At 41.6% G+C, this 27,126-nt stretch overlaps 1 protein-coding gene across 12 annotated transcripts in view; it reads right to left on the reverse strand.

The window, feature by feature from the left end:
* CIT (citron rho-interacting serine/threonine kinase) overlaps window positions 1–26,319 on the reverse strand; it is a 145,766-nt gene extending 119,447 nt beyond the window's left edge. For 10 of the 12 annotated variants that reach the window (XM_039868284.1, XM_039868285.1, XM_039868280.1 and 7 more), the window contains exons 1-4: window positions 25,062–25,187; window positions 20,879–21,020; window positions 13,772–13,947; window positions 9,241–9,342 (exon numbers count right to left, since the gene is read on the reverse strand). In XM_039868284.1, coding sequence (XP_039724218.1) covers window positions 9,241–9,342; window positions 13,772–13,947; window positions 20,879–21,020; window positions 25,062–25,157 — 516 coding nt within the window. In that variant the 5' untranslated portion in view covers window positions 25,158–25,187. Of the gene's footprint in view, window positions 1–9,240; window positions 9,343–13,771; window positions 13,948–20,878; window positions 21,021–25,061; window positions 25,188–26,221 lie in introns of those variants that run through there. The other 2 variants (XM_039868288.1, XM_039868287.1) reach the window with 2 other exon arrangements.
* Window positions 26,320–27,126: the final 807 nt, after the last annotated feature.

Raw genomic sequence — 27,126 nt, forward strand, 5'->3', positions numbered from 1 at the left:
AGAATTAGAAGAAAACTCTAGTCAAGGCAGGCGAGGAGCATCTGCACATATTCCCCAGAGCGCCCGAGCTGGGCCAGTAAAAACTCTGCTCGGCACCAAGGCAACCCCATTCCAGAGACCCCCGGAGGAATCAGTGACTTGCATGTCCTCCCAGAGGACTCCATGTCACCTGAGAGTCTCTCCCCTCTTCGCATGGCAGATACTTAGCCTGATACTGGACAATTTGCAAATTGCTGACAAAATCTGATTTAGGAACTAAAAAGAACAGCAACACTTAGAAGGGTGGCAGCTAAAATGAAGACTTTATTTCCCCCAAATTCACAGCAGACATAAGCTACTTGTCCCAGTCCTAGTGGAGCCCAAAGGAGCCACCTGGCTGCCTATAGCTCACCCACTCATCCCAACCGGTTCTCCAGAGGCCTTGGGTATGTGGGTGAATGCTAATTTTTACGTCTGTTTTAAATATATATTGCCATTAAAAAGGTCTTAAACATCCAAAAAAAAAAAAAAATTCGCAGATAACTGAAGTACTCATGCTTTTAGAACAGAAATTTCTTAAAATAAGAACAGTGCATATTTATGACGACACATTGCAGTTATAAAGTTTCTAATCCAGCTCTATTAAAGATGTAAAAAAAATAGAACAGCTTTTTAGAACAGTTTTCAAGTTTAAGGATGAGAAAGTCAAACCCGTAGCAGCTGCCTTTTAAGCACTCATGAACTGACCACTGTTTAGTTAGTACCCAGCTACTCCTGACGAGTGTATTTTTAATGACCAGCAAAATAGTTCAGAAAATAAGAACCATCTCTTAGAATGGCAAAAAGATATGCATTCTTTGCTCCTATTCAGAAAAATCAAATTTCCTGAGCAGAGAATCCCCACCCAAACTAGATTAGTCTTTTCTACTAGTCAAACAACTTTTTATTTCTACAGAATCAGGGTTGATTGAGAAAACGAGCAACAAAAATTAGAACAGCTGCTAAGCAGCATGCTCTACTACATGAGGCCAAAATAGGCATATGAAATGACAAACCTCTAAATAGATTGGATCCTTATTAAAGAAGCTAATCAAACTTGACCCATCAACACAATTCCAGATTACCATACAAAAAATTCCAACTGTGCACCATTAGGAGAACTTACCTTGGAAATTTACTATCCCAAGTAAATTTAGCTATCCCAAGACGTTACCCCTAATCCTCAAACTATCCTATCCCACTGGGGCACAGTTGCTCATGTTGGTAGAAATGTGGCCCACGAGAAGACAGCTTGCACGTGGCCAACCCAAGCTTAATCAATCATCTGGCTGTTGAGCTTAGAGATACCAATAAAGAACCAGGACACGAGTGCTTTCAGAAAACACTTGTAGGCTTTTAAAAATGGTACCAAATCAAGAAGCTCCAAAAGCATCATCAAAAGTCACAAACTAAGAGTCTTCAAGACCAGGGTCGACAGAACACCATGAACAAATTAAGGCCAAAGTCGCTACCCAGCCTGTGCCAGAACATCCATTCACAGCATCCAGTTTTGTCCAAAAGTGTGACTCTATCCCTGACTTACTACTCAGTGATACCCACTGAGGCGCTGATCCTACCAAACTGTGGTTTCTAACCTAAACAGACTGGCAAGTCCTCTAGGATCGAACTTCTCAAACTTGTCTTTGGGGACTCACTTTGGGGAAGCACTATTTTAAAATAGATAAACCACATTCATCCAAATTATTATTTGAGTGCCTACTATGTGTCAGGCAATGTTCTAGATATTAAGAAAACAGCAGTGATTGAAACAGACAAAAATACCTGCCTTCATGGAGCTGGAATTCTAGTGAAATGAAATTTTTAAAAATATATTAAGTAGTATGAAAGGGTAAAGTATGCCTCTTTTCCATCTTAACCATTCAGGGAGCTTGTTAAAAATGTGGATTCCAGGGACCAATCCAGACTTTGTGGATCAGGGTCCATGGGTGGGGTCCAGGAATCTGTATTTTTAAGGAACTGCCAGGGTGATTGTGATGCAGCCAGTCCAGCACTGTATTGAGACCTGCTGCTGACGAAACTGTGGAGCCCATGTGGCTCCCTATGCCATCCAACTGAAAAGTTTCTACAGCAAAGGTGCCCTTGTATGAAACCTGGCCTTAATACAGCCATCACTTTTGCCACTTAACATTTTTTTGAATGTCTACCTAGAGCCCTTGTGCATTATCAAGACAAGATCACTGACAACAAATGGCTGGAAAATAACCAGTCCATTAGCACTGAAGCAACAATCTCCCATCCTTGCAAGGACAGGAGATGTCCCTGCTCGCAATGAACAACTGCACGTCACCCAAGTGGTGATCACCAAGGCATGGTAATCAAAGTCCAGGGAGGCGGGAGGAGGGAAAAAGAGCCCGAGAGTGAAATAGCCCTGAACAATGTGACAACCCCATGGTTGGCAGGGAAAGCACAGCAGCTGACAGACGAGCCTGGCTTGGAGCTATAATGGACTTGCTCTGTTAAAGCAAAGATGTTCAGGCCAACAGAGACAGACCCTCCCGATGGCAGCAGCTGCAGATGCTAATTAAAGGGCAAGTCTTACATGTGTTCGGCTTGGAAGGAGCGGCTGCTTCTCTGCTGGTGTTTGCATCTATACCCTCAAGTACAGGAATGGCAACGCCCATCGGTTGTGTTGCATTTGAAACAAAGGACAAATGTGTGTGTGTGCACGTGTGTGTACGTGTCATGCACGTGTATGCACGATGCATATACCTGCACACTTGCATGCACATGTATCTATATGTGGGGGGGAGGAGTGTGAATATTTAATAGTTCTTTAGTACTCTATTCCAATTTGCATAGGGTGTCATTAGAGGCATGCTGTGCTGGTCACCACTTAGAAATGTGTCCTTGAAATACTTGCACCACAATCAGCATGACTGAAAGTGCCAAGAAAATGTAACAGTGCTATTGGCATCACTATCTGCTCTGCCCAGTGTTCCGGATCTTTGGCATGGGGGGCGTAAGGAAGGGACCCTCAAAGCAGACTGGCCCTTGGCAGAGACCCTAAATTATTCTTCTTGACTGGCAAGATGACCAAGAGAAAAAGACAGGTGGCCCTTTATTTCAGAAACTATGAATCCCAGCCTGATTCGTCCATCTATTCAAAATAATCTTCACTGAGCACTGAATCACCCAGAGTCTTGGCCACAAACAGACAGCGCACTCAAACTAGGTAACTGAGGACATGAATTAATGAAGGGGCGATTTACAAAGGTACGGTTAAGGTTAAAGAAAATAAATTGGGGACAGTGAAGCTGGTTAACAACAGGAGAAGTACCATTCCTTGGCCTAAAAGAGCATGAAAATGGATCTTAGATGTGTAATTATTACCAAAGGAGTGAAAGGAAGACACATTAACCAGATACAAACTAGAACTATAGCAATAGGACCATGGTTCTCAAAGTGGGGTCCCCAGATCAGCAGCAGCAGCAGCATCCTCACCTAGGAGCTGGCTACAAATGCAAATTCTTGGGCCCCACCCCAGACCTACTGAATCATAAACTCTGATGGCAATGCCAGGCAAACTGGGACAACAGAAGTAAGACGGTAACACTCTAAATGCACTCGCTTGAAATATGCCTCAAAAGACCAGGAAACAAAACAAGCATTTCAAAGGCACAGAGAACTCAAAGAAACCCCCAAGGCAATAACACACTCAGCAATTGAATTGGGGTCAATAAGAGGTATTACTATCCCGTTTCACCAATGAGAAAATTGAAGCCGAAAAAGTCAATGACTCCGGAGAGGCCAACAAGGAACAGAAATGAAACAAGAACCTATATTCTAAGTAACAGCTTCCTTCTGACGGGCAGCTGTCTTCCAAACCCTGGTTCCTGAAGCAGCAGCACGTGATCACCCTGGAGAGTTTTGAGACATGCCTAAAAACGGGATAATTTTACCCGAGAGATCAAAACAGCACATGTCTCGCTGTCAAAACTATCCTAAGCTGCCACATTTCACTAAAATAAACAATGAGGTTGTATTTAACTCTCTCCAGACTCCCAACAACAGCACGGGCTGATGTTCCATACAGGTCGGTCACTGCCAAGAAACAGCCCACCTCTGAATTGAACCTACATGAAAAGGAAACACCGTCCACGAAATGGCATGGCTGAAAGTGAGACAGGAAATATAAAGAACTCATTCGAAGTGGGACATCGGAACCAGGGTCATATTAGAAGTGGTTTTAGATGTGACAGCATAATGTAATGAGTCAAAATATGGGAGGTGGATCTAGGAAGATTGTCTTCAAAACCCACTGTTTTAATCTCTGTGGCAGATGATAACTTGTCCCCCAAATCCATTGTTCCCTTCTTCCATAAGTAATAAGAATTTTAGCTGGATATAGGCCGTGCGGCTAGATAGTACAGGTATGTAGTCACATGACGAAGTTCTGGTCAACAAAATGCGAAAGGAAATGATGTGCCCCACTTCCATATCATTCTTTGTAAAAGAAATTTGCTTGCTCTGCTTTTCTGCCCCTTTCTCTTACCAGCCAGGTGGAACAAAGGCATGAAATGGCCCAAGTTCAAGCACGTCAAAGAAGACAACATCCTAAGGGATGGGGGAACCACAAGATGAAAGGAACCTGGATCCCTGAATTATTACATATAACAGAGCTGCTCCACCAACCTGAATCATATCTGGGGGTCATTTTGTTATAGTAGCTTAGCCTATTAGACCTTAACTAATGCAACTCTATGTGTGACTGGGGAAAAACACTGGGAATGAACAGAGGAAAGTTGGCGTAGGGACAGATTCATGGGTCAGTTACAGGCTCAGAGCTAGGGCAGACTGAAGAGACCCAGGGTATGAAAAATATCAATACAAAGCCAACAAGCTTTAAGAAACTCACATAGAATTTAGATATAACAATACTACAAGTGGTGAGTAGCAAAAGTTTTCTTTCTAAAGACCAGCTCCTTTGTGGAAGGACACCAACGAAGGCATGTTATACAGAATTGAACAGATTTCACCATGAACCAGATTAACAAAACACTTGTTTTCTTTGTGCTGCCTGCCAGAATGCACGACTAGCTTTGTTATATACAACCAGACGTTACAAGAGACTCTGCTACAATTTTCTATATACCAGAAAATGGTAAGCAACATTTATTGGTATGTAACTACAAATGGCAAATTTTTAAGCACTAAAATTCGAAAGGACCCAAGTTCAATTTCTTTGCATTGCACTTCCAATTTTGAAAATCTCACTGGGTCTATCTTGAATTATATACTTTAGAGCAGTGGTTCCCCAACCTTTTTGGCACCAGGGACCAGTGCTTCTACGAGAATCTAACGCCTGATGATCTGAGGTGGAGCTGAGGCGGTGATGCTAGCGCTGGGGAGCGGCTGCAAATACAGATGAAGCTTCGCTGGCTTGCCCACTGCTCACCTCCTGCTGTGTGGCCCAGTTCCTAACAGGCCACGGACCCATACCAGTCCACGGTCCAGGAGCTCACACTGCTAACATATGATTTTCATAAAAAAACAAGTACATCTGTACGTAAATCAAATTTCTGTGAAATTAATCATGCATTCACCCAATAAATATTTCTTAAGTATTTATTTGGGAAACTCTACTGGAAGCAAGGAAGATATATCCCTCCCATCATGGAGAGAGTAGCCTGGTGAGGGAGACCAACACCCACTCAGGAAGAGGAAGTACTGAGTGCTATATAGTCCAGTAAATAGTCCAGGAAGTTTCTAGAAAAAGTAATATCTTGTCCAAGCCCAGGAGAAATAGGAGTTAGCCAGGGAAACAAGGAAAGAGGTTACGGCATGGAGAAAGGTCAGAGCCAAGTTCAAAGAACCAAAGGAAGTTGAGGATGAATGCCAAGTGAAATGGTACGCAACGAGGCTGGAGACATGTGCAGAAAAGGCCATGTAAAAGCCAGGAAGAGTTTGGACTTCGTCCAAAGGGCAGCAGGGAGTCTCGAAGGGTTTTAACAGTGGAAGACTTGGCTGCAGTGTGTAGAAGACCTGAGGGATGGGCAAAACAGATGGCAGGGAGAACAGTAAGGAGGTTTTTGCAAAAATGCAGGCAAAAGAATATAGCGGCCTGAAGTCACATAGTAGAAGCAGGGCTAGAGAGAAGAGATAGTTTTGAGAAATACATCAGAAGTGGAATCTTGTATTTTTTTCATTAATATTAAATGTCCCTTCAATGAAACTGCATTTGCATTACAAATTAATGTTTCACTGCCAGGGGAACTTATCATGATTTGCATGTTTCCCTAAACTTCAAAGTTTAGTGATCTCGAAGTCACCAATAGGTACAATGAAATTTCATTACTTTATGATGCCAATAAAGATCTACAGTCCCCTGATCTCGCAACAGCATGTGTTTACAGATTCAGAAATTTTCAGGTTGGGAAAGGTAAAATGGTGTATATACATTATATTATGTAATATCCTAGGGTAGTACCTGGGATATCGCCCTGTAATGAAATGCATTTGTAACTGCACAGCCATATGTATGAATCGCCACACTAAAAGGAATAAATATGAGAGTCCGGGTCAGATTTTGCTGCAGAGTTCAAGTTAGGCGTTGCTGCCAAATAAGTAACAAAAGAATCTGAGGTTATTCAGAGCTCTGGGTATTTCAGAATTGCAGACAAGGGATGGTGAATCTATAATCATATCTTAACTCCTATGCTAAGTTTGGATTTTTATATGAAAACCGTACCCTTAGCAAGCATTTTACTCCAAAGTACAAAAGTACTTGAGAAGACAGGGGCATAATTACAAGATCCCATCAGTGATACCCAACCGAGCTACTAAAGAAGGCTGTAAAAGTGTTGCAGCCAAGTATCAATGTGCTGGGCAACCAGAACTCCAGAAAGCAGCTCTTCTGAGATCATTCCCATTTTGCGAGATGGCAGGTGGAAAATCTGGGAAGAGGGCTGTTAAGCTAAGGATGCTGACACCAGTAGCAAAATCCAGAGGAAAGTCCCACAGCCAAAAGGCCCAGAAAAGGAAGGCCCCTACACCTGGGAGCCATCCGAGCCGAGGAACGGCAGATATTCCCAGTCTGTGAGGTATTCCAGAAGGTTAGGTCCAAGCAGTCCAGTTAAATATCCATGATTAAAAAGAAAGAGAAATTTCTCACCACTGTGACAAAACCAACTGGTAGGGACAAGAATGGTAACACCAAGAGTTTAAAATTTTCAAAACGCCCAACTAACTATTAACCTCCTGAAGATGTGCTTTGAAACTGTTGAGCCAGGATAAACAAAGAACAAAACACACTATGGTCGACATAAAGAAAATTATGAGTGTCACTCCCAGGGCCCCTCTGATCAGCCTCACTGGCCACCAGAGACAAGCAGTGGTTTCCCCGAAGCGACTGAGCAGTGGCTTGCCACATGTGACAGGATCACTAGTTGTCATCTGAGTTACACAGAACACTCGGAATTTGTCATCGCCTCTACCGAACTGGCCTTGATGGCATGAAAGTCACAAAGCATCTGAACAATGTGTACTTTTAAGAAGCTGCATGAGATTGGACATCAAGAAGGTGAGCTCTTCACCTGAGAGGAAGAGAAATATGAGCTTATGGAGCAGTGCAAGGCAGACCAGAAAGCTGTGGATTCAACTTTTACCAACAATCAGAGCACATTCTACTTCCAAGACTGCCTGTATTCTGCGTTGCCTTAAAAACAAAGTTTATCCTCACAAGCTTGTCTTCTAAATCACTGGCAGAGCTCTAGTTAAAATATCCAAAGCTACAATAACAAACAAACCAACCCTGCTATTTCAAGGGAACTTCTTTTCTGAGGGCTAATGAAGAAGCCTGTTGAGACATCCAAATATGAGGGGCTCTGTAAAATACAGAGAGCACAAGGCAAATGCTGCCTATGCAACAAACATCCTGGAATATCAGCGAGCCTAGAAACACACCAAGGTCATTCATGAAGGTCAGGGCTCCATGCCCCAAGTCTCAAGGCAGGAGAGCTTCCGAGATCACATTCAAAGAAAGGAAGTTTCAGACCATAAACACAACAGGAGTAGGGTGGATTCTGAAGAAGCATGTGGTTGGTGCAAGGCCAGTCTCCCAACATATTCCTATGAGAATGTCCTGCTTAGAAGGTAAGGTGGAGTGGGGCTTGGGGGCCTTCTCTTCCAGCATGGGTTCTCAAATAATATGAAACCAAGGCAAATAAATTGTCTATTCCAGATCAGATATAAAGGCAGTAAAGTCCCCAAAAAATGCCCCATCAAATTTCAAGATAAATAGGAGTCCATCTCTCTCTTATATGAGCCTCTATAAAAGTTTATATTTTTATAAGAGAAAGATATTTTAAGGGCTGAATCAGGGACAAAAACTATTTCTAGGATACATTTTTTTTTTTTTTACTCTAGGAATCTACAGCCCCAAGAACCTAAACAAGGCCCCAAAATTAATTTTAGCACTCTATAAGTTATGCTACATGTACATCAAGAATACTATGGCACTGCTCAAAAGAACAAGGCAGATCTGTATGTACTGACATAGAAAGTTGTCCAAGATAAATCGCTGAAAGGCAAAAAGCAAGCCGAAGAGCAGCGCAGAGTGTAATATACCATTTTTGTTAAAACAAACTATACGCATGTATTATAAATACCGACATAGAACTATTCCCTCCATGATGAGTAGTTAAGGGTCAGAAAGAACATACATACCGCTAGTATTTGTTTCCCTAGAGAAAGGGACTAGCAAGAAAAATAGAGAATTTTCCCTTCTATTTCATACAGCTCTGCAGTATTTGCATTTTCTTAATAATAACCATGCATTATCTCCATTTTTAAAAATTAAAAATTTTAATGACATTAACTAGACTTATTCACAATATATACAAATAGCGACTCATTATATTATACACCTGAAACTAATATATCATTGATACCTCCATTAAAAACAAATTAAGGCAAGATTCTATAAAAGGTGGTATCAAACTATCCCCAAATAAATGACTTCTCATTATTGCTCTTTAATCCACAACTACGATATCCACCAATAAGTGAGGCTATTTCTAAATGGGCTAGCCCTAAATCTTTAGGATAAGGAAAATAGGAAGACACCTCAAAGTGAGGAAAGCAACTGAACGAATGAGAGGTGTCACAGACCACATGGGCAAGAACTATATTCGGTCCTAGGACTATGATATCTGAGTATCACAGCACTGGACTGACTCCAGAGAGATGGATGTAAAGACTCACCAGATAAAGGTTATTTTTGTCCTGAAAAGCATACTGTAATTGGGGGATCCAAGGACTTGTGCTCCGAGATAATATATTCCGTTCTTCCTCAAAAAATGAAACCTGGGGGAAAAGAAACATTTAGACAACTGTAATATAAGAAACTAAGTAGGAGGGAGGGGAAAAACGCCCTTTTCTCTCTCTTTAAGCCTAAACTGATGTCTCTAGTTTAAAAAAAATCACTTAACCCAGCATTCTACAAATTATCCATTTGCCTACGTTACTCACAATTTTTGCCCGATCCCTAAGTTACCTGCTCAATTATTTATTTATCGTCCTTCTTTAAAGTCAACTCACTTCTTCTAAATCGAAATATCTTTCTCTTTCTCTTCCTCTTCACCTTCACTTCCTGAACAATTCAGTCCTAAAGCCATTAGGTAGAGCAGAACAAACTCAGCATCCATGACAGGTGGTAGGGAGAGCCATGGTGGCCCAGAACAGGGGGCCAGCCCCAGGTGAGAAGGACAGCAAACATGCGTGGGGGCAGCCCAATATAGGTATGGACGGCCCACGCAGGGTGAGGAAGGCATCTACATGTAGGGACGGCCTGGAAGAGAGCATCTGAGCCCACCAAGGAGAGGGGGCAGCAGCAAAGACAGTAGAGTAGATGTACACAAATACATAAAAGAAGTTAAAATATTAAAGGCAATGTCACAGAACAGAGTCATAAACATGGAAAAGGTGAAAAGTAGAATGAACCCTGTGAAGTTGGACTGGACTTGGAGGTACTGGTGGGAACACATGGTGTCCAATATATATAGAAATAGAGATGTAAATGTATTGGAAGGAGGTAGGAAGATACACTCTATACATATATTCCCTAGCTCTGTCCACTGAAAAGGGTCTGTGACACCCTAATAGCGATGAGAACACGTAGGGCCCAGATCTTGGCTTCTAAATACCATTTTATACTAAAAGGAACAGGGCTCCCTAAAGAAATGACTGATCGCAGGGCCGGAGAAGATAAAGTAGGAGTACAAGAGCCTGAACATCTTACTGTACCAAAAAGCAAGATGGTACTCAAAGACGGGGATATGTCAAAAAGGCAAAAAGCAATCTGACTGAAAGAGGAAAATGCAAGTCTGAATAGATATAAATACAGGAATAAGTTAAAATTTTTATGAGGAATAGATATTTCCATAGCTTGAAAGAAGCTTCCTACAAAATATTTATGTAATTACAAAAGGAAAAGAGTAACTCCATAGTGGAGAAGCACGGCTGATACCAAAGTGAACCTCATCATGAATGTGCAAACGGAAACAGAGTCACCTGGCAGGATGCAATGAGAAGAACTGTGATATTCCTGCCAAAGATCTATAATCTGCATCTAAAGGGAGCAACATCTGACAAATCTAAATTTTATAAGATAACTGGCCTTTAATCTTCAGAATCGCCAAGGTCATGAGAGTCCAGGAAAAATTAAGAAACTGTCCCAGATTGAAGAGACTAAAAAAGACAGGACAAGGAAATGCCAGGTGTGAATCCTTTTGTTCTAAGAGACAATGAAGCAATTGGTGAAACTGGAGTGGGGCCTTAGATGGTAATAATGTATCATTATTAAAATTCTGATTTTGATGGTTATATTATGGTTTATAGGAAAACATCTTTATTGTAGAAAATGCACACTGAAGTATTTGGAGGCAATGGGGGCATCAGGTTGGCAACTTATTTTCAAATGGTTCCAGAAAAAAAAAAAGTTGTTAGTACTGTATGTGATAGTGTTACATGTCAACTTCGCTAGGCTATGCCCCCAGTCATTCAATCAAACACTAATCCAGGTTTGCTGTAAAGGTATTTTATACATGTGGTTAATATCCATAATCAGTTGACTTTAGTAAAGGAGATCATCCTTGACGATCTAGGTGGGCCTTACTCAATCAGTCGAAAGGTCTTAAGAAAAGAAACTGAGAATTCCCTGAGAAAGGAGAAATTCTTCCTCAAGATTGTGTCGTCAGTTCCTGCCCAAGAATTTCCATATTACCGGCCTGTCCTACAGATTTGAGATTTTCCAGCCCCTACAATTTTAGGTAAGCCATACGTATATGTGTATGTATTGTATATTCAATGTGTATAAGTCTATATTTTCAATGTGTATATATAATATATGTTATTATTATATATACTATAGAACCCTGACTGATACACTACACTTGCAACTTTTCTATAAATTTGTGATTGTTTCAAAATAAAAAGAATTTTAAATATACCTTCTTCCATTTAGTTCTAACAATAACATCTATGAAATTCCCAGGTTTTGCCATGCTAGTTAATAGTAAACTAGATTATAGATCTTTGGGAAAAACACAACCCAACCCCATCATCTACTGCACCCCATTTGCTAATCCCTTCTTTTCCTGGCACACAAAAAGTGTTCAGTGAAGGTTGGTTGAACTGAAGAGTCGACATCTTACCTGCTCACTATCGACCCCTGAAGCTTCCCTTAAACTAAATGGTCTCTGAGGACTTCTTCCACTTCTCACAGGGCTCTGGAGAGGTGTGCTGGCCCCTCCTGGGTGGCAGGTCTTGTCTGCAGGACACTACCTCTCCCTACCTCCTCCCTGGCATTTCCTTTCACTCACTCTGTGCTGGCTTCTCTCCCTTCATGCCCTTTAATTCTAAAGCCTTACCATGGCTCAGTCATGTACCCTACTTTTCTTATATCAACCCTCTTAAGGAATGGATAGGCGCTTTAATTAGCCCCTGTATGTGAATGATTTTTAAAAAACCCGTATCTCAAAAGGGGTCATCTCAAGACATTCGCCTGGAAGAAGGCACACCTATTTGGACACCTCTACTGCTTGCCTGCGTGTAGTATGTTGGATAGCTTTCTTTTTACATATGCACTATTACCCATCTAAAACATAAGCATCTCAAGGTCAGGGCTACATCTAATGCCTCTTCCCAAAGACATAGAAACACACCAACACAACAGGTGCTTAGTAAGTGTGTACGGATGATAGATGATGTTTAAGTGTTAAGAGTTTGAGGGGGCATCTCCCACTCCTCTCTTCCAAATGATTTGCCACATCCTGTCATTTTTCCTTCCTGTGAAGTTGCTCACACTGCATTACTAAACACAGGCTACATCATTCTTGGACACTGACAAGCAGCTTCCTGCCCTCTGCTACTTCTTCCACTGGAGGCCACACAAAATCACTGACGTCCTCAGACTCTGATCCCAACCTCTCCTTTCCAGAAGCCTAAGTGATCCTCGACCATCTCACAAATCAAACTGCCATTCCAAAAACTGGTTTCATGGGGAATGGTGAGTTACTGTTCAAAGGGTACAGAATTTCTGTTTGGGATGATGAAAAAGTTCTAGAAATGGACAGTGGCCGTGGTTACGCAACATTGTGAATGCACTAACACCAATGAATCATCTTAAAAATGGTTTAAAATGATCAATTTTACATATATTTTGCCGCAATAAAAAATAAGGTTCTTGAGATTTCCCATCAATTACACCCTCATTTCTCCCCATTGCCCAATCTATTTGTTCTAAACCACTAAAAACAAAAACACTATACGCAGCATTCTAGTATTCAAACCTCCAGAACGTCACACACACTACACTTGTACCTGGCACATTCTCATCACTTCTCTCTGCCCAAATCCTACATTCCCTCTCAGCAGTGTGAACTTGCTCTAATTGTCCCTGGCTCACCCACATCTCTCCTCACTCCATCGTTCTCGAATTTGCTAACTGCTCCATCTCCTGTGACGCTTTAGCTGGTAAGCGACGGCTTTATATATCTGCATTTTTCCCCTCTGCTTTCCAAGGTTGTTTTTAAACCTTGAAACTAGCAGCCATAGAGCTTCAATTCCTTGTGCAGGCTTCCCACGGAGCCGGGTACATTATTAGACACATGATGCACACTCGAACGTCTGTAACTAATAAATTACTCTCTGAACTCCAAGGCTGATGGCTGTCTCTCCAGAAACACAGCAAATGAATCAATATATCTGGAGCAGCAGGCTTGTTTAAAAGAAAAAACACCACAACCTTAAAGATAACTTCTTACTTGCTCTCAAACAAGCAACACCCTAGCCACATATCAATTTTATTTAATTTCTTCAAAGGCTTGTTTTAAAATCAAATATACATGCCCATAACAGAAATATATAAAATGTGTGTAAAAACAAATGCTGACTCACCCCATAATATGCATATCTCTAAGTCTCCAGCTGACAGCCATAAAAGATCATCTTAAATTCATTAATTAAAAGGCCAAGTTGGTTCTAAATAAAGTACAACTATAAAAACATGATAAAAAAATCAAGGGGAGCTTGTGAGCCTTCAAAGGAGTCAATAGCAGTACAAGAAGAAGAGCTAAGAACACAAGAGACCTTTCTGCCCATGCAACCTTAATTAATCACAGAGTCACAGAGGAAAACGTGTTTCATCTCAGATGTCGATTCAGCAGATGACTGTCTCTGCAAAGAACATTCTGGTGCAGAAAGCAGAAAGGGTGTGACGCTAAAATGCTCCTACCTGTTCCTGGGCCAATAAGGCCTTCTTCTTCATGACTTTCATGGCATAGATGTCCCCAGTAGCTCTCTCTCTTACCACGTGCACTTCTGCAAAGTGTCCACAACCTACCAGACTTCTGACCTCAAAGTCCTTTACTGAAGGCTGGAGCTCCTGTAACTCAGCTACAGTGTCGGAATCTGCAAAAGATGGGAGAGTTACTCCCAGGTAAATAAAGCTCTTTGAATACATGCATCTTTATGAAAGCCAAAAAAGAAAGATGAAAGTGTTCTCATGTCTGCCCTCACAGTCAAAAGACATTTAGTCACTTCCTCATCATCGTGAATAATCATAAAATCAGCACAAAAGTGTTTTTGTATGTTAAAATTAAGGGCTCCAGAAATTCCAAAGCACAGTTTCCATGGCAGCTATAATTTGAATCCTGTAGACTTAGAAAATAGGGGAAGGAGAACACAGAACATGCTTTTCTTTCTCCTCCCTGAAGGCTGCAGGGCAGTGCTGGTCAAAGCTGCTTATCCACATTTAGTCCAGTTTACAATGAGATGTAAGCACCATGATTCCCATCTCAATCAATTTGGAAGTTGGTTTCCAAATCATTTCATTCTGTCTACATGTGCTCTGCCCGGTTTTCTCCCAGTAGCCTTTTTTAACTCTCTTGAATTGTGTCAGAAATAGTGAGGCCTTCCCTACCTTAATACATGGCAATGCTCTCAAAAAAAATAAATAAATAAAAATAAAAAGCCTTAGCCCAAGGAACCAAATGGAGCCCTGACATTTGCTCTGCAGAGCTGACATGTCACACACCTGGAAGGGTTTGCAACTATCTTTCTCTTAACATGCAGTCTTATCCCTTTTCCTAGTGCAATCTTTCCACTGGTGTCTTAGTTTGCTTGGGCTGCTATAACAAATATCATAGACAAGGTGGCTTAAACAAAAGGTATTTATTTCTCATAATGCTGGGAAGTCCAAGATCAAGGTGTTGGTAGATTCAGTTCCTGGTGAGGGCCCACGTTCTAGCTTACAGACGGCCACCTTCTCACTGTGTCCTCACACGGCAGAGAGAAAGGGAGTTCTGGTCTCTCTCTCTCTTCTTATAAGAACATTAATCCCACCTTGGAAGCTCCATCCTCATGAACTCATCTAAATCTAATTACCTCCAAACACCATCACATTGAGGGTTATATAAATTTGGGCAGGACACAAACATTCAGTCATGGATCCTTCACGCATGAAGTATGAACTAAATAAATGGATAGCAGATTTGAAATCTAACATACATTTTTTTAACACTCTAAGAACATTAGGCTGGGGCATCACTGGATATGCGACAATTCTAATGACCTGCAAGAATGGAGGGGAACAGCTGTGACTAACTGAAAAATTAAATGAGTCCTGCACAGTATAGGGAAACTGTACCATATATAGGGTTATACTCCAAAGGAAGAAAAAAACATAATCAAAATTACCCTGGAGAATCCCTCAGAAAAGTTCCACCTTGAAGACCAAGAGACTGTCTTGCAATCCCAGACGGACACTGGAGTCCTCCAGGCACTGGAATGGATCACCATTTCTGTAGGTTGTGCACCAGATAAGGCTGAAAGCCACATTCTGGGGTTACACTCAGCTCGCAAGTTGTTCCGACAATGACAGAGACTGAGTCCAACAAAGGGAAAAGCCATTTCATACCCACAGTCATTGAGTGGCATATTGATGAATCAGCTAATGCAACTGTAATTGTTGTTACCCCCACACCCCTGCCCTCTCTTTGTTGCATGGGTGGAGACGAATTCACTCCAGATCAAAGGCACAGATGATGAACTCTGTTGCACTGTCTTCCCACCCACAGGTCACACCTCTCATTTTAATCAGTCATCTTGAAAACACCTTTCTTTGGTCCCTTGGGGAATCAGGCAAGAGTGGTGGGTGGAGTCTCATGAATTCATTCATCGTGACCACTGCAGAAAATAAATCTAGAGCGCCTACATGGAGAATTCTATGCAGAAGCAGAATTGAAAGCTGCACGATATTTTCCTTTGAACCTGACATCACAGCGCCAGGTCCCATCTTTCTTCTCTGTCCTTTTCCAAGTTTCCTTCAGGTAAAGCATTTGAGTTTTGAATTATAATTCCCCAAATACACTGGCTTGCAACAGTCTGAGTTGAACCCGATTTCATTACTGCTTGCACACAAGGCCAATCTCTCTTGATTCTGTTAGGCCTTGGGCCCCCCAATTTGCTTAACGGCACTTATCCAACTTATTACCTTTGGGTCTGTCACTGCCAACCATCGTGCATCTCAATCACACAAGTAGACAAACTGCTTACAGGCAAAAACACCGCAATACACTCTCAGAATTATGAGAAACCACTCCAAATTTCAGCGACTTTTCCCAAAGGCTTTGGATTATTCAGTCGAACAGGTGAGATACTCAACTCAAGTCTATGACTATTATAAAAAAAAAAACTTCACGACGTCTCTCCATTCCAGCAACTTCTGTGATTCCAAAACCACATCATCCTACATCTCTGTAGGCCATGACAGTATTTAAGAGCTCAATGGGTACTGAATAATGAGGTGGAGATAAAGAGCCAAAGCACTGTAATGAAAAGCAGTCAAGGAATGACCTTGTCAGATAAACATTTGCACCCAGAGGAGAAAAGCCAATACAGCTGAGTGCATTGCTTCCTTTTTTGAAACTCAGTCATTCAACATTTCAACTTCTAGGAATTCATGCTTCACAGGAACACTGGCACAGGTGCTAGAAAAAGATACGTATGAAAGGGCTCATGATGGGCACAGTTTGTAACAGGAAAATAATCAGAAATAACCTAAAGGTCCATCAACAGCAAAGTGGAATCAACCTAACAGTCCACCCACGTAAAAGAATATTAGGCACATGTTTAAAGAATTGGGTAGCTCGATCTCCACCAAAGTATATATTCTTTAAGAGCAAGGACTTTTATCTGCTTTGATCACTACCGTAAACCCAGTACCTAAAACGGAACCTTGGCATCACATAGCAAGCGCTCCATAAATATTTGCTGAGTAAATATACTGCTGAGTGAGCAAAGCTAGTGGCAAAACATTATACACATATGTAAACAATAATACAAACGGAGCCACTTCAAAATGGAGCTGGAGCTGCCAGGTCAGAGGAACCGCTTTGCATATCTTAAAAGTCTCAAATCTTTGGCATGTTAAAACAGGACAAAATAACGTTTGGACTGGGCCTACGCAAGGCTTGTGTCCCAAAAACTGTTTGCAAAAGCAAATAAAAAGCAGTTATTATGACTACTAGACTGATTACTACTGGACTGAAAATCTAAAACATTGTTTAGAATTAACATCACTACGTTATGGTATCTGCACCAATAGAAACGCCTTCCTTTTATTGATGTAATTGTTCTCCTTCCCTTTCTCATAAATACCCCATTGCCTTTGTGTCCTAATCAGAACATGATTTGGGCCTCTGCCTGAATCAGTGCCTCCCAAATAGCTATTCTCACTGATCTCTAATAAACATTTATATCTCATTTTGAAAAGACTTTTTAAGTTAATACATGTGATCCATTTTGTGTAAAATTAAACAACAGTAATGTTAGCGCATGCATGGAAAAGGGCTGATCAGTGATAGAGCTAACTAGCTGTTACATAGGGATTCATTATACTACTCTCGTTACCTTTACATATGTTTGAAAATATCCAGAATAAATAATTTATAAGGGCAAAAATATTTGCAATACTACGCACCAAATTATTAACAGTGGTTATCTCAGACAGGTTAAGATTTTGAGGGATTTTCTCTCACTTTGACCTTTTATATTTAACTTTATATTACATTTATAATTAGGGGGAAAAAACTTTTGAAAGTTATAATTTGCTCACAAGTACTAAAACTGTGCACATCAGAAGCTCTTGCCTATGGTGATTATAACTGAAACAGGGCAGAATTTCAGCTACTATCAAATCACCAAGAAAAGCCTAACTTCAACAATTATCAACACTTTTCTTTGCATGTTTTATTATCACACTCGCTTTTGTTGTTGTTGTTGTTGTTTTAACACAAATTATGAGATGCCGTGCTTAAGGTTTGGCCACTTATTTTGTTCACTTAGTATTATATCAGTCAACCAATATTGATTGAGCACCTACTATGTGTCAGACACTGTTTCAGGCACTGGGGATAGAATAGGAATTAAGAAACAAAAGTTCCTTCCCTGGTTCCCAGATGCTAGTCCCCTGCCCTCCCTTGGCCCAAGGTAGGGACTCTGCTTCAAGGCTACACTCTGTCTCATTTCCTCCAACAGTTTCCAAAGAAAATCTCCATTTCTGTGACATGGTTCAAGAAATTTAGGCAACGGCAGCTGTTGGACCCTTCTTCCCATGAGAAAATGAAGCTTACATTCCAAAACAGAAACTCAAATGGGTAAAAAAATTTATATATTATTAACGCGATCACCCTTCTTCAGTCATAACCTCTCAACTGTATTCTCTAGGAAGCCTCTTCGAAAATATGAAACAGTTCCCTGGAAGAGAATTCTATTAGGAAAATCTGCATTTCACCCAGCCTAGCCCCCTGATTACTGAATGAGTCTTGAAGTTATTGCTAAGGTAACAGAGGGCAGTCTCAAGAGGAATGAAGGTGCCTGTAGATGGCATGGTAAATTAGTCTGTTACATAATTTCCCTCCCCCTCCCACTTCCTATATGAGAATTTAAATATTCAAGAAAATTAGGTGGGAGTGTATTCAAACACATACAGAATGAGCAAATACCCAAGTACGTTTTAAAGTTAAAGATTCACAATATACTAAACACTGGTGAGGTTTGTGGCTATCATGGGTAACTATTTATTGAGTGTCTCTATGCGCCAGACAACACAAGCCTGGTCTGGGCACTAACTCATTCAATCCCCACAGAGCCTTATTAGATACGCATTTTCCCCATTTTGCAGAAGAAAATGAGAACAGGTAGGGTTCACACATAACTACCTAAGTCACTGTTTTGATTTTATCTACTCAAAACTCCCGGCTCCTTTGGGTATTTGCACACCCCCATTCCATGAGGTCCCGGTTATCACAGTGCCCTGGGCACCCAAATGAGACCCATCACAAAACTTCACATCCTGGTCCAGTGACTGGTCAAGGGGTGGGCAAATGACCCAAAGCAGAGCTAGTAAGAATCTCTCCTGAGATTGTATTAATGTAATAGTGTAAGGTAAACCTCAAGCGGGGTATGGTAGCCAATCTCCAAAGATGGTGCCCAGTGAGTCACGCCTCCTGAAATTCATGCCCTTAGGTAGTTCCCCAACGGGTAGAATGTGGGCAGCCCTACGACTCACTTCAAACAACAGAATGCAGCCAAGGGATCCTATGTCCCCTTCCAGGCCTAAGCCCTAAGAAGGCCTGGCCATGTCTACTTCTGTGCTTTTGAAAACCCTGAGCTGCCATGTAGGAAGTCCAAACATCTCTGCTAAAGAGACCATGAGATCGGGGTCAGCGAGTTTTTTCCTAAAGGGCCAGAGACTAAATGTTTTAGGTTGTGTAGGCCTCAAGGTCTCAGTCACCACTACTTAAATGCTGCTGTAATGTGAAAGCAGCCATAGGCAACGACTAAACAAACGGGAGTGGCTGTATTCGGGCCACTTTGTTTATAAAACAGGCATCCCAGGCTGTGGCTGGCTCACCCCTGATGGAGAGACCACACAGAGGAGTCATGATAGCAACAGGCCCTAAGACTTTAGGAGAGAGGGAAAAGACCAGTCATTCCAGATTCCCAGCTGGGCCCGGCCTTCCAGCCAACATGCCAGACACTGGGTGAACCACCTTGAACATTCCAAACCAGGAAAGTCCCTGGTGCCTGAAATCTTGGCCAACATTGGACAGAGCATAGGAATCAGCTGGGCCCAAGTTGATCCACCAAAATCACAAGAGGTAATACGATGATTATCGTTTTAAGCCACTGAAGTTTAGGGTCATTGATTAACCTGCACACTTGGCACCACTGACATTTTGGAACCAGTAATTCTATGTTGTGGAGGGCTGTCCTGTGCATCATAGGACACTCAGCAGTATCTCTGCCCTCATCCATTAGATGCCAGTAGCAACCTCCACCCCCGCCCCAAATTTTGACAACCAAAAATGTCTCCAGACATTGCCGGGTATCCCTAACAGGTAAAATCACCACCGGGTCAAAAAACACTGGTGTAAGGTAAAAGAATATGAAACTGTAGCACCAGTAGCCAACTTCCATACCGTGCAGAAGTTAATCAAAGTCAAGAAAAGGGTGTGCACAGAACCAATTTATGACTTTTATAGGACCTACAAACTTTTGCTTTCATCAGACCCTTCCTGCACTAAAAAAAAAATCAAAAATTGTATTTTATGACTACAGTGGCATAAAGATAAATGTAATAAAGAACCATTATACATTATTTCTGTATTCATATTTATGATTTAAAAATAAATCACAATTAAACTAATTAAAATAAAATGAATTCATTAAAATTAAATATTGTGGGACCTTAGCACTGTCCCCACTATGCTTAATGGATAAGTCCACCGAGTCGGTGGAGGGATGGGCCAGAGGACATTATTTAGGTTTCTGGAATCAGACATGCCTAAAGTTTGACTCACCCCTAGATTTCTCAGTTTCATGAGCCATAAATTCACTTTTTGGCCTAAACCTAGTTTGAGCTGAGTTTCTGGCACTTGCAGTTAAGAGGCCTGACTTATCTGGTCTTCTAACTACAACAGGTAGAACCTGACCTTGAAGTAGGTCTGCCTAAGAGCAGAGTTACCTACTACCACCAACCACTAACTCATTCTGTGTCTGGCATCCTTCCAGTTTTTGTTTGTTTGTTCGTTTTTTAAGGTGAGGCAACCCTTGGTTGACCTCACAGATTGCAAGGACCTTGTCATCTTACAATCCCTTAGTTTTTACACTTATAGCACCTGGTCTTCCTAGGTGGTCTTCCATCCTGGAAGCTAACCAGGCCCGACCCTGCTTAGCTTCCCAGATCACGGGATCAGGCTTGTTCAGGGAAGCATGGCCGTAGACCCTTCCAGTTTCTTCAGCAGGACAGATTTCAAGACAAAGTCTCCCAACTTACACTTCCGGACAAAGCTGCTCACGTGCTTAATCTTCATCAGCGCAGGCTGACTGCATTCTTCAAAGAGAACAAAGAGGGCATCTAATACCCCTTCTCGGGAAAGAGGAGACATCTGTTGTTGAGTCATAAGGGGTGGTTTTCCCTAAAAACAGCAAACAGCAGATGGAGACACTGTCAATAATGAAATGCTTTGATCAATAACATCCACAGAGAACATTACAAGCCACCAACTCGACTAACTGCTCACGACACATGCTAACAGCACAATTCTGTGGCTTCATTCTTTAAAGAGACTTCAATTGACAGTCATTAAGTTATTGCTTGTACGATTCCATTACTGTTTCTTTCATCAGCACCTAAGAAAAACTTCACAAACACGACATTAATTAGAAAAGGGAGGTGCGGTGAACACACAATGCAATGTATATATGTGCCTTACTGTTCAATTGTACGCTTGAAACTTGCTGGATTTCATTGACCAATGTCATCATAATAAAAATAAAAATTTTAAAAAAGAAAAAAAATAAGGACCTTCTTTTTTAACAGTCTGAAGTTCACAGGAGCATTTACTCTGGACTCTACTGGTCCTGTCTGTCTCTATGGTAGGAAACAATGATTGCCTCTTCTTTCGCATGTGCCCAGAGGTTTATTAATATAACTTCAGTTTCTTGAATTCAGTGGAATAATTAGAGAAGTATGAATGGAGTGACTATACTAAAGCTGAATTTATTCATAATCTGGAGCAACAGTTGCAAACTGGCAGACTGTATCTAGCCCACAGACATGTTTTGTTTGGTCTGCAGTATTTAAAATAATTTGAATTATCTGCCAATATTGAAAAATCAGATTTCGGCAAAAAAAAAAAAAATGGAGGGAAAGGGGATTCCTGGCTTCTCTTAAAGCACAGGTGGATCTAGGAACGTTGCCCCACACTCCTGCCTGGTGACTCTGAGCTGTAGCTGCATAATGCTGCCCCTCTGGGTAGGGGATGTGTTCTGCATTTAACTGACTCCAGATCTTCCATCTGGCTCACCTGACTCATTTGCACTCTTTCTGGCCCCTTAAAACATGAGTCTGGTCTATAGCCAGGCCATCGATTGTGTGGAGGTCCCTCTGCAAAGATGACCACCAACAGTTCCTCTAACTCTGAAGGCACTTGCTGCTATTCTCATCAAGAGCTGGAATCTATTTCCCCTCCCCTTGCTTCAACCAACAGAATGTGACACAGGCGACACTGTACTAGCACAGGGTAGAGCCCTTGAGAAGTCTGGTAGCTTTTGCTTTTGTTCTTTTGAGAAGTCAGTCACCACATCAAGAAGCTTGGGCTAGACCAGGGGTCAGCAAACCTACAGCCCATGGGCCAAATCTAGCCCACCACCTGTTTTTATAAATAAAGCTTTATCAGAACACAGCCACATTCATTAATTTACATACTGTCTATGGCTGCTTTTGCACTACAATGGCAGAGTTCAGTAGTTGCAACAAAGGCTGTATGGCCTACGGAGTCTAAAATACTTATTATCACAGAAAAAATTACAAGCCCCGTGTTAGACTTACCGAATAATGAAAGACCTCACACAGCCCAAAAATCAGGTGGAAGAACTCTGAGGTGCCCCAGTCAGCAGTCGGCACCCAGATGTTCCGGTCCTGACCAAGCTCCCAACTCAAGCTCCCTTGAATGACCCCAGCTGATGTCATAGGGCAGAGCAGATGAATCCAGCCAACCCACAGGATCGTAAGAAAAAAATAAATCACTGTTGCTTTAAACTTTGTGAGTAGTTTGTTACATGGCACTGGGTTATAGAAACAGTCTGGCTACATTTGAATTATCTGGAGAACTAGAGAATTTAAAAACAAAACAAAACAAAACAAAACAAAACAGATTCTCTGGTGTCCTCTCCCTCTACTGAATTAGACTTTTCCAGTTTGTAGCTTAGACTCTGTTTTATTAACGAGCTTCCCAAAAGATTCAAACCTCAGCCAGGTTTGCAAAGCACTGGGTCACAAGTGTTTTCATATCTGGCAAGGCCACCATATCGATTACTTTACCATTCTGCCGCTAGCTCAGAAAAATAAGATTCTTTGTTTTTCCTGTTCTTTATTGAGTGTAGACTAACTAGAGTAGCAGTTCCCAAATACATTAGTGATTCTTGTCTTCAAGTCTGCCATGAAATGAGAAAAAATGAATACCACATAATGACTCTTTTATATTATAAAGCTAAAAGGATTCAAATTTTAAAATAGTCCTTTTTTCTGAAATGATATCCTTCCTCTCTTGGTGTTTCTCAAAATGTTCTTTCTTTATGAAATAAAAGGACCAGACAATAATAGGTTTTTCTCTTTATCTGTTTTATTTTTTACATCTTACTTGGCAAAATAAAAAGTTGGCAAACCTAAGTCAACCCAAGAAATTTGGGAAATCCTATTGGTTCGAAAATCTAAAAGGCTCCTAAACTCTGACCTAGAGCTCGTTGGGAAGTACTATTAAGTAGAAACTGAGACCCAGTCTAAAGTATTTACCTAAATGGGAAACGAAATCAGTACTCTAGTAAAACCTTATTAAAACGGCACTGTGTGGGCAAAGAACAGTAACCTCTTCTGTTTACGTTAAGGCAAATGTTAGGTATAAGCTACACCTGAAAATAACAGCATTCCTGGTGGTGGGGAGGAACTAATCATTAAAAAAAAGATGAACTGGGGATTTGCCCACAATTTTTCCTGTTATAATGACATTTAAATATAAGACACACTTAATAAACTGACACACTCTGGCAGTGTTGGCCAGCGGTTACATGACCACCCTCTGGAGTCAGACCAAAAATGCAGCCTGGCTCTGCCATTTACAAGTTGCATGATTCTGGGCGAGTACTTGCCTCCTTAAGTATCTGTCTCCTCTTTTCTGAAATGTAACTAAGAATAGTCCCTACTTCTGTTATGAAGCTAAAGAAAGATAATCAGGAACATGCTGGCTCTGTGCCCAGCACATTAGAAGCCATAGTTATTATGTAATCAGCACGGTATAAGCCCTTAATAAATTTTGTAATAAGTTGGGAAAGCTTTGGAGGAAAATGATAAAGGGGCTAAAATGTGGAAGCACTTCAGTCAGCTAAGGTTAGAGACGGGCTATTCATTTGTGAAAAATATCACATAACTTAAAATGGTGAGGGGGACGGACCCATAGAACAACCTAAGATTTCAATCTGTCTCCATCCTGATCTTTTTGAACATACCCCACTGCAAATATTTTGAATAAAGGTCATTAAGAACATTTTAGTATTTATCATCTCACAGGTACCCTATTTAAATACCTTCCTATATATTATAATCACTGCTAAGTGAACATAAATTTATTGTTATTATAACTAATGCTATTATATTTCTACACTTAGTAGAAATAATAGTTACCATTTATAAAGGGCTCACCAAGAGCTAGGCAAGAACTAAGTGCTTTACATGGATTATCTCATTTAATCCTCACAACAATCCTGTGAATTAAGTGTTTTAACCTCTCTATCCTAAAGAGTGGCAAATAGATTCAGAGGAGACAAGTGACTCACCCAAGGTTATACAGCTAACAAGTGCTAGAACCAGGATTCAAACCTAAATCTTCACCACTATCTATGTTGTCCCCGACTCGTGAATATGTGGGTCAAACAAGGATTTCTATATCAACGGTGTTCGATCAGAAACAAAAGAATTAGAAATCTACTTAGAAATAATCTCATGATGTTAAGTTTTAATACTCCTAGGGTAATGGAAATGTTCTATATCTTAAGAGAAATGTGAGTTTCACAGGTGTGATATTTATCAAAACTGTGGGGGGGTTTTTTTCATCTAAAACTAAAACATCTCTTGAATGAAAAAGAAATAAAACTACACCGACAGAAACTTTGGTTAAAAGACTGCCTTTCTTCTTTTGTTCTGCTTTCTGTAATAAAAGGACAAAACTGAGTACAAAAGTGTGAAGTGTATGAAATGTTAAAAAAAAGAAGAAGAAAGATCTGCAAGCGTAGCTATCTACTCCTGTCTGCACAGTGGCTCCTTTTTCCAATACTATCAGCACATATAAAACACCAAAAGAGATTTCTCCAAGATCAGCCTCAGTCCTATGATAAAAGCAAAGATAAGGACAAGGTGGTTCCAAGGAAACAAACTCAGGTGAGCAGAGCTGACAGCCTGTTACCTGGAAGAAAAGATTCAGCCTGGAGGCCCGGCTGCCAATGGGCTCAGCTGCACCGGCATCCAGCAGATTCCGCGCCCCATACTTGAACTTCAACATCCTCACTGGTGCTGAAGGGAGATGAGAGAAGGTCAAGTGTGTACTGTCGATTTGAGGAAGAGCTTGAGAGATCCTGATCTCCCTCAAGGTATCACAGATAGGGAGGTGAAGATCAGCCACCATACTGGTGATGGAAATTAAAAACCAGACTTTTACTCACTGTAACAGGAAGCGATACATTTATCTGACATACTCACTTAATTACAAAATTACTAAAGTAGAAATACTTGTCACTTGGGCAGCTAAGGCAATGTAAGCTCTTAGAATGTAAGCTCCACGAGGACAGGGATTTTTATCCTCACATATTGGGTACACATAGAGCCTGGCACATAGTAGGTGCTAATAGTTATTGAATGAATGGCTGAAAATAGAAAATATATTGGAAGTGCTATGGGATTAAAAAAATTTTCAGCAAAGAGGGGGCAATTGGGGCGTGTGTGTGTGTGTGTGCAATTTTTAACAGTGTAGTCAGAGTAGACGTCACTGAGAAGGTAACATTTGAACCAAGACCTGAATGGAGTGAGCAGCAAGGTTTGCTGATATCTGGAAAAAGAAAAGTCCAGGCAGAGAGAACAGCCAGAGCTAAGGCTCTGAGGCAGGACTTGGCCTTCAACAATAGCAGGGAGACTAGAAGGGCAAAAGCAGAGTGAAAGAGGCCGGAAGCTGGAGGGGTGATGGATGGATACCGAGAGTATGAAGACACTAAAGTAAATTGTTAAGGTCACACAGGTAAGCGAGAAGATGCTGCCGGATCCCACTAGATAGAAAAATGCAAGCAATGCTGACAGAAGGCAGGGTAGAAAACCATAGGACACCACCGGTTTCACAGAGGAAGAAATCCTCCAGCCCCGGGCACGCCCCCCTCTTCGGCTCTCGTGGACACAGGCGCGCGCACCGCCAGCCTGGTCAGACCCTCCCTACCACCAGTAGCCCTGAGGGAGGGACCGCCGCCCGCCACGGAAAGGGAAAGCGGGACTGGTGTAGGTGGAGGAAGCCCTTGCCTAGGTCTTGCAGAGTGAGGTGGGGGCGGGGGGAAAATCTGGATGTGGGGGGCTCAGACTCACGCTCAGAGGACCCCGCCGGTCCGCTCCCTGCTCCTCCCAGTGCCTCCCGCCGCCGCGTTTGAATGCAGGGAACGGCGCGGGCGGGGCCCAGAACTCTGGACCAATCAGAATGCCCGTTCCTATGATGGACAGTTGCGACTCAGCCAGGCCCCCCCCACCCAAGTCCTTAAAGAGACGGAGGAAGTGAAAGGGAGAGCCAATCAAGTTGTTTCTGCCTTTGATTCGTGACCAATGGGAAACAGGGAAGGGCAAACCCTACAGGGCAGGTCTCGGAAGTTTGAAATTGGCGGTTAAGCAGGAAGCGGTGGTTGCGAACACATCTGTTTGTGTTAGGATCCTTGGGGAAGTCGCCGGGGCGGTTCCCCTGCTTTCATGGCCACCTGCGAGGAAGAAGACAGCCAGGTCTCTGCCTGGTCTCGTTCCTTAATCTTGGCTAAAGTAGAAATACTTGTCACTTGGGCAGCTAAGGCAGCAAGTGTTTTGAGTTTGAACTTCCATCTGCCTCGGTGACAGCATCTTTGGATTAATTGTCCTGCAACGAGTAGGTAAAGATATTGAGACTGTCTGAAAGGATATTTTTAAATAAGGCAAGAGACTTAAGCAGGCACTAAACGAAGGAGGAAATCCAAAAGGCCAACAAACGTATAAAACAGTGCTCTTCCTCATTCGCAATCACGAAATAAAAATAAAGCCACCATGAGATACAGTAATATGCATTCAGATTAGGAAAAAAGGGAGGGGGAGAAGGGGTGTGACTGTTTCAAAGCTCCACGTAGAATGGAGCTACATGCATTCATACATAGCTGATAGGAGTATAAATGAGTACAGTCTATTTGGCACTATTAGCTAAAATTGAAGATATGCACATTCTGACTCACTCCTGGGTATATACCTTAGAGAAACTC

This window comes from Pteropus medius, unplaced genomic scaffold (assembly GCF_902729225.1).
Source record: "Pteropus medius unplaced genomic scaffold, Ma_sr-lr_union100, whole genome shotgun sequence".
Classification (NCBI taxonomy): domain Eukaryota; kingdom Metazoa; phylum Chordata; class Mammalia; order Chiroptera; family Pteropodidae; genus Pteropus; species Pteropus medius.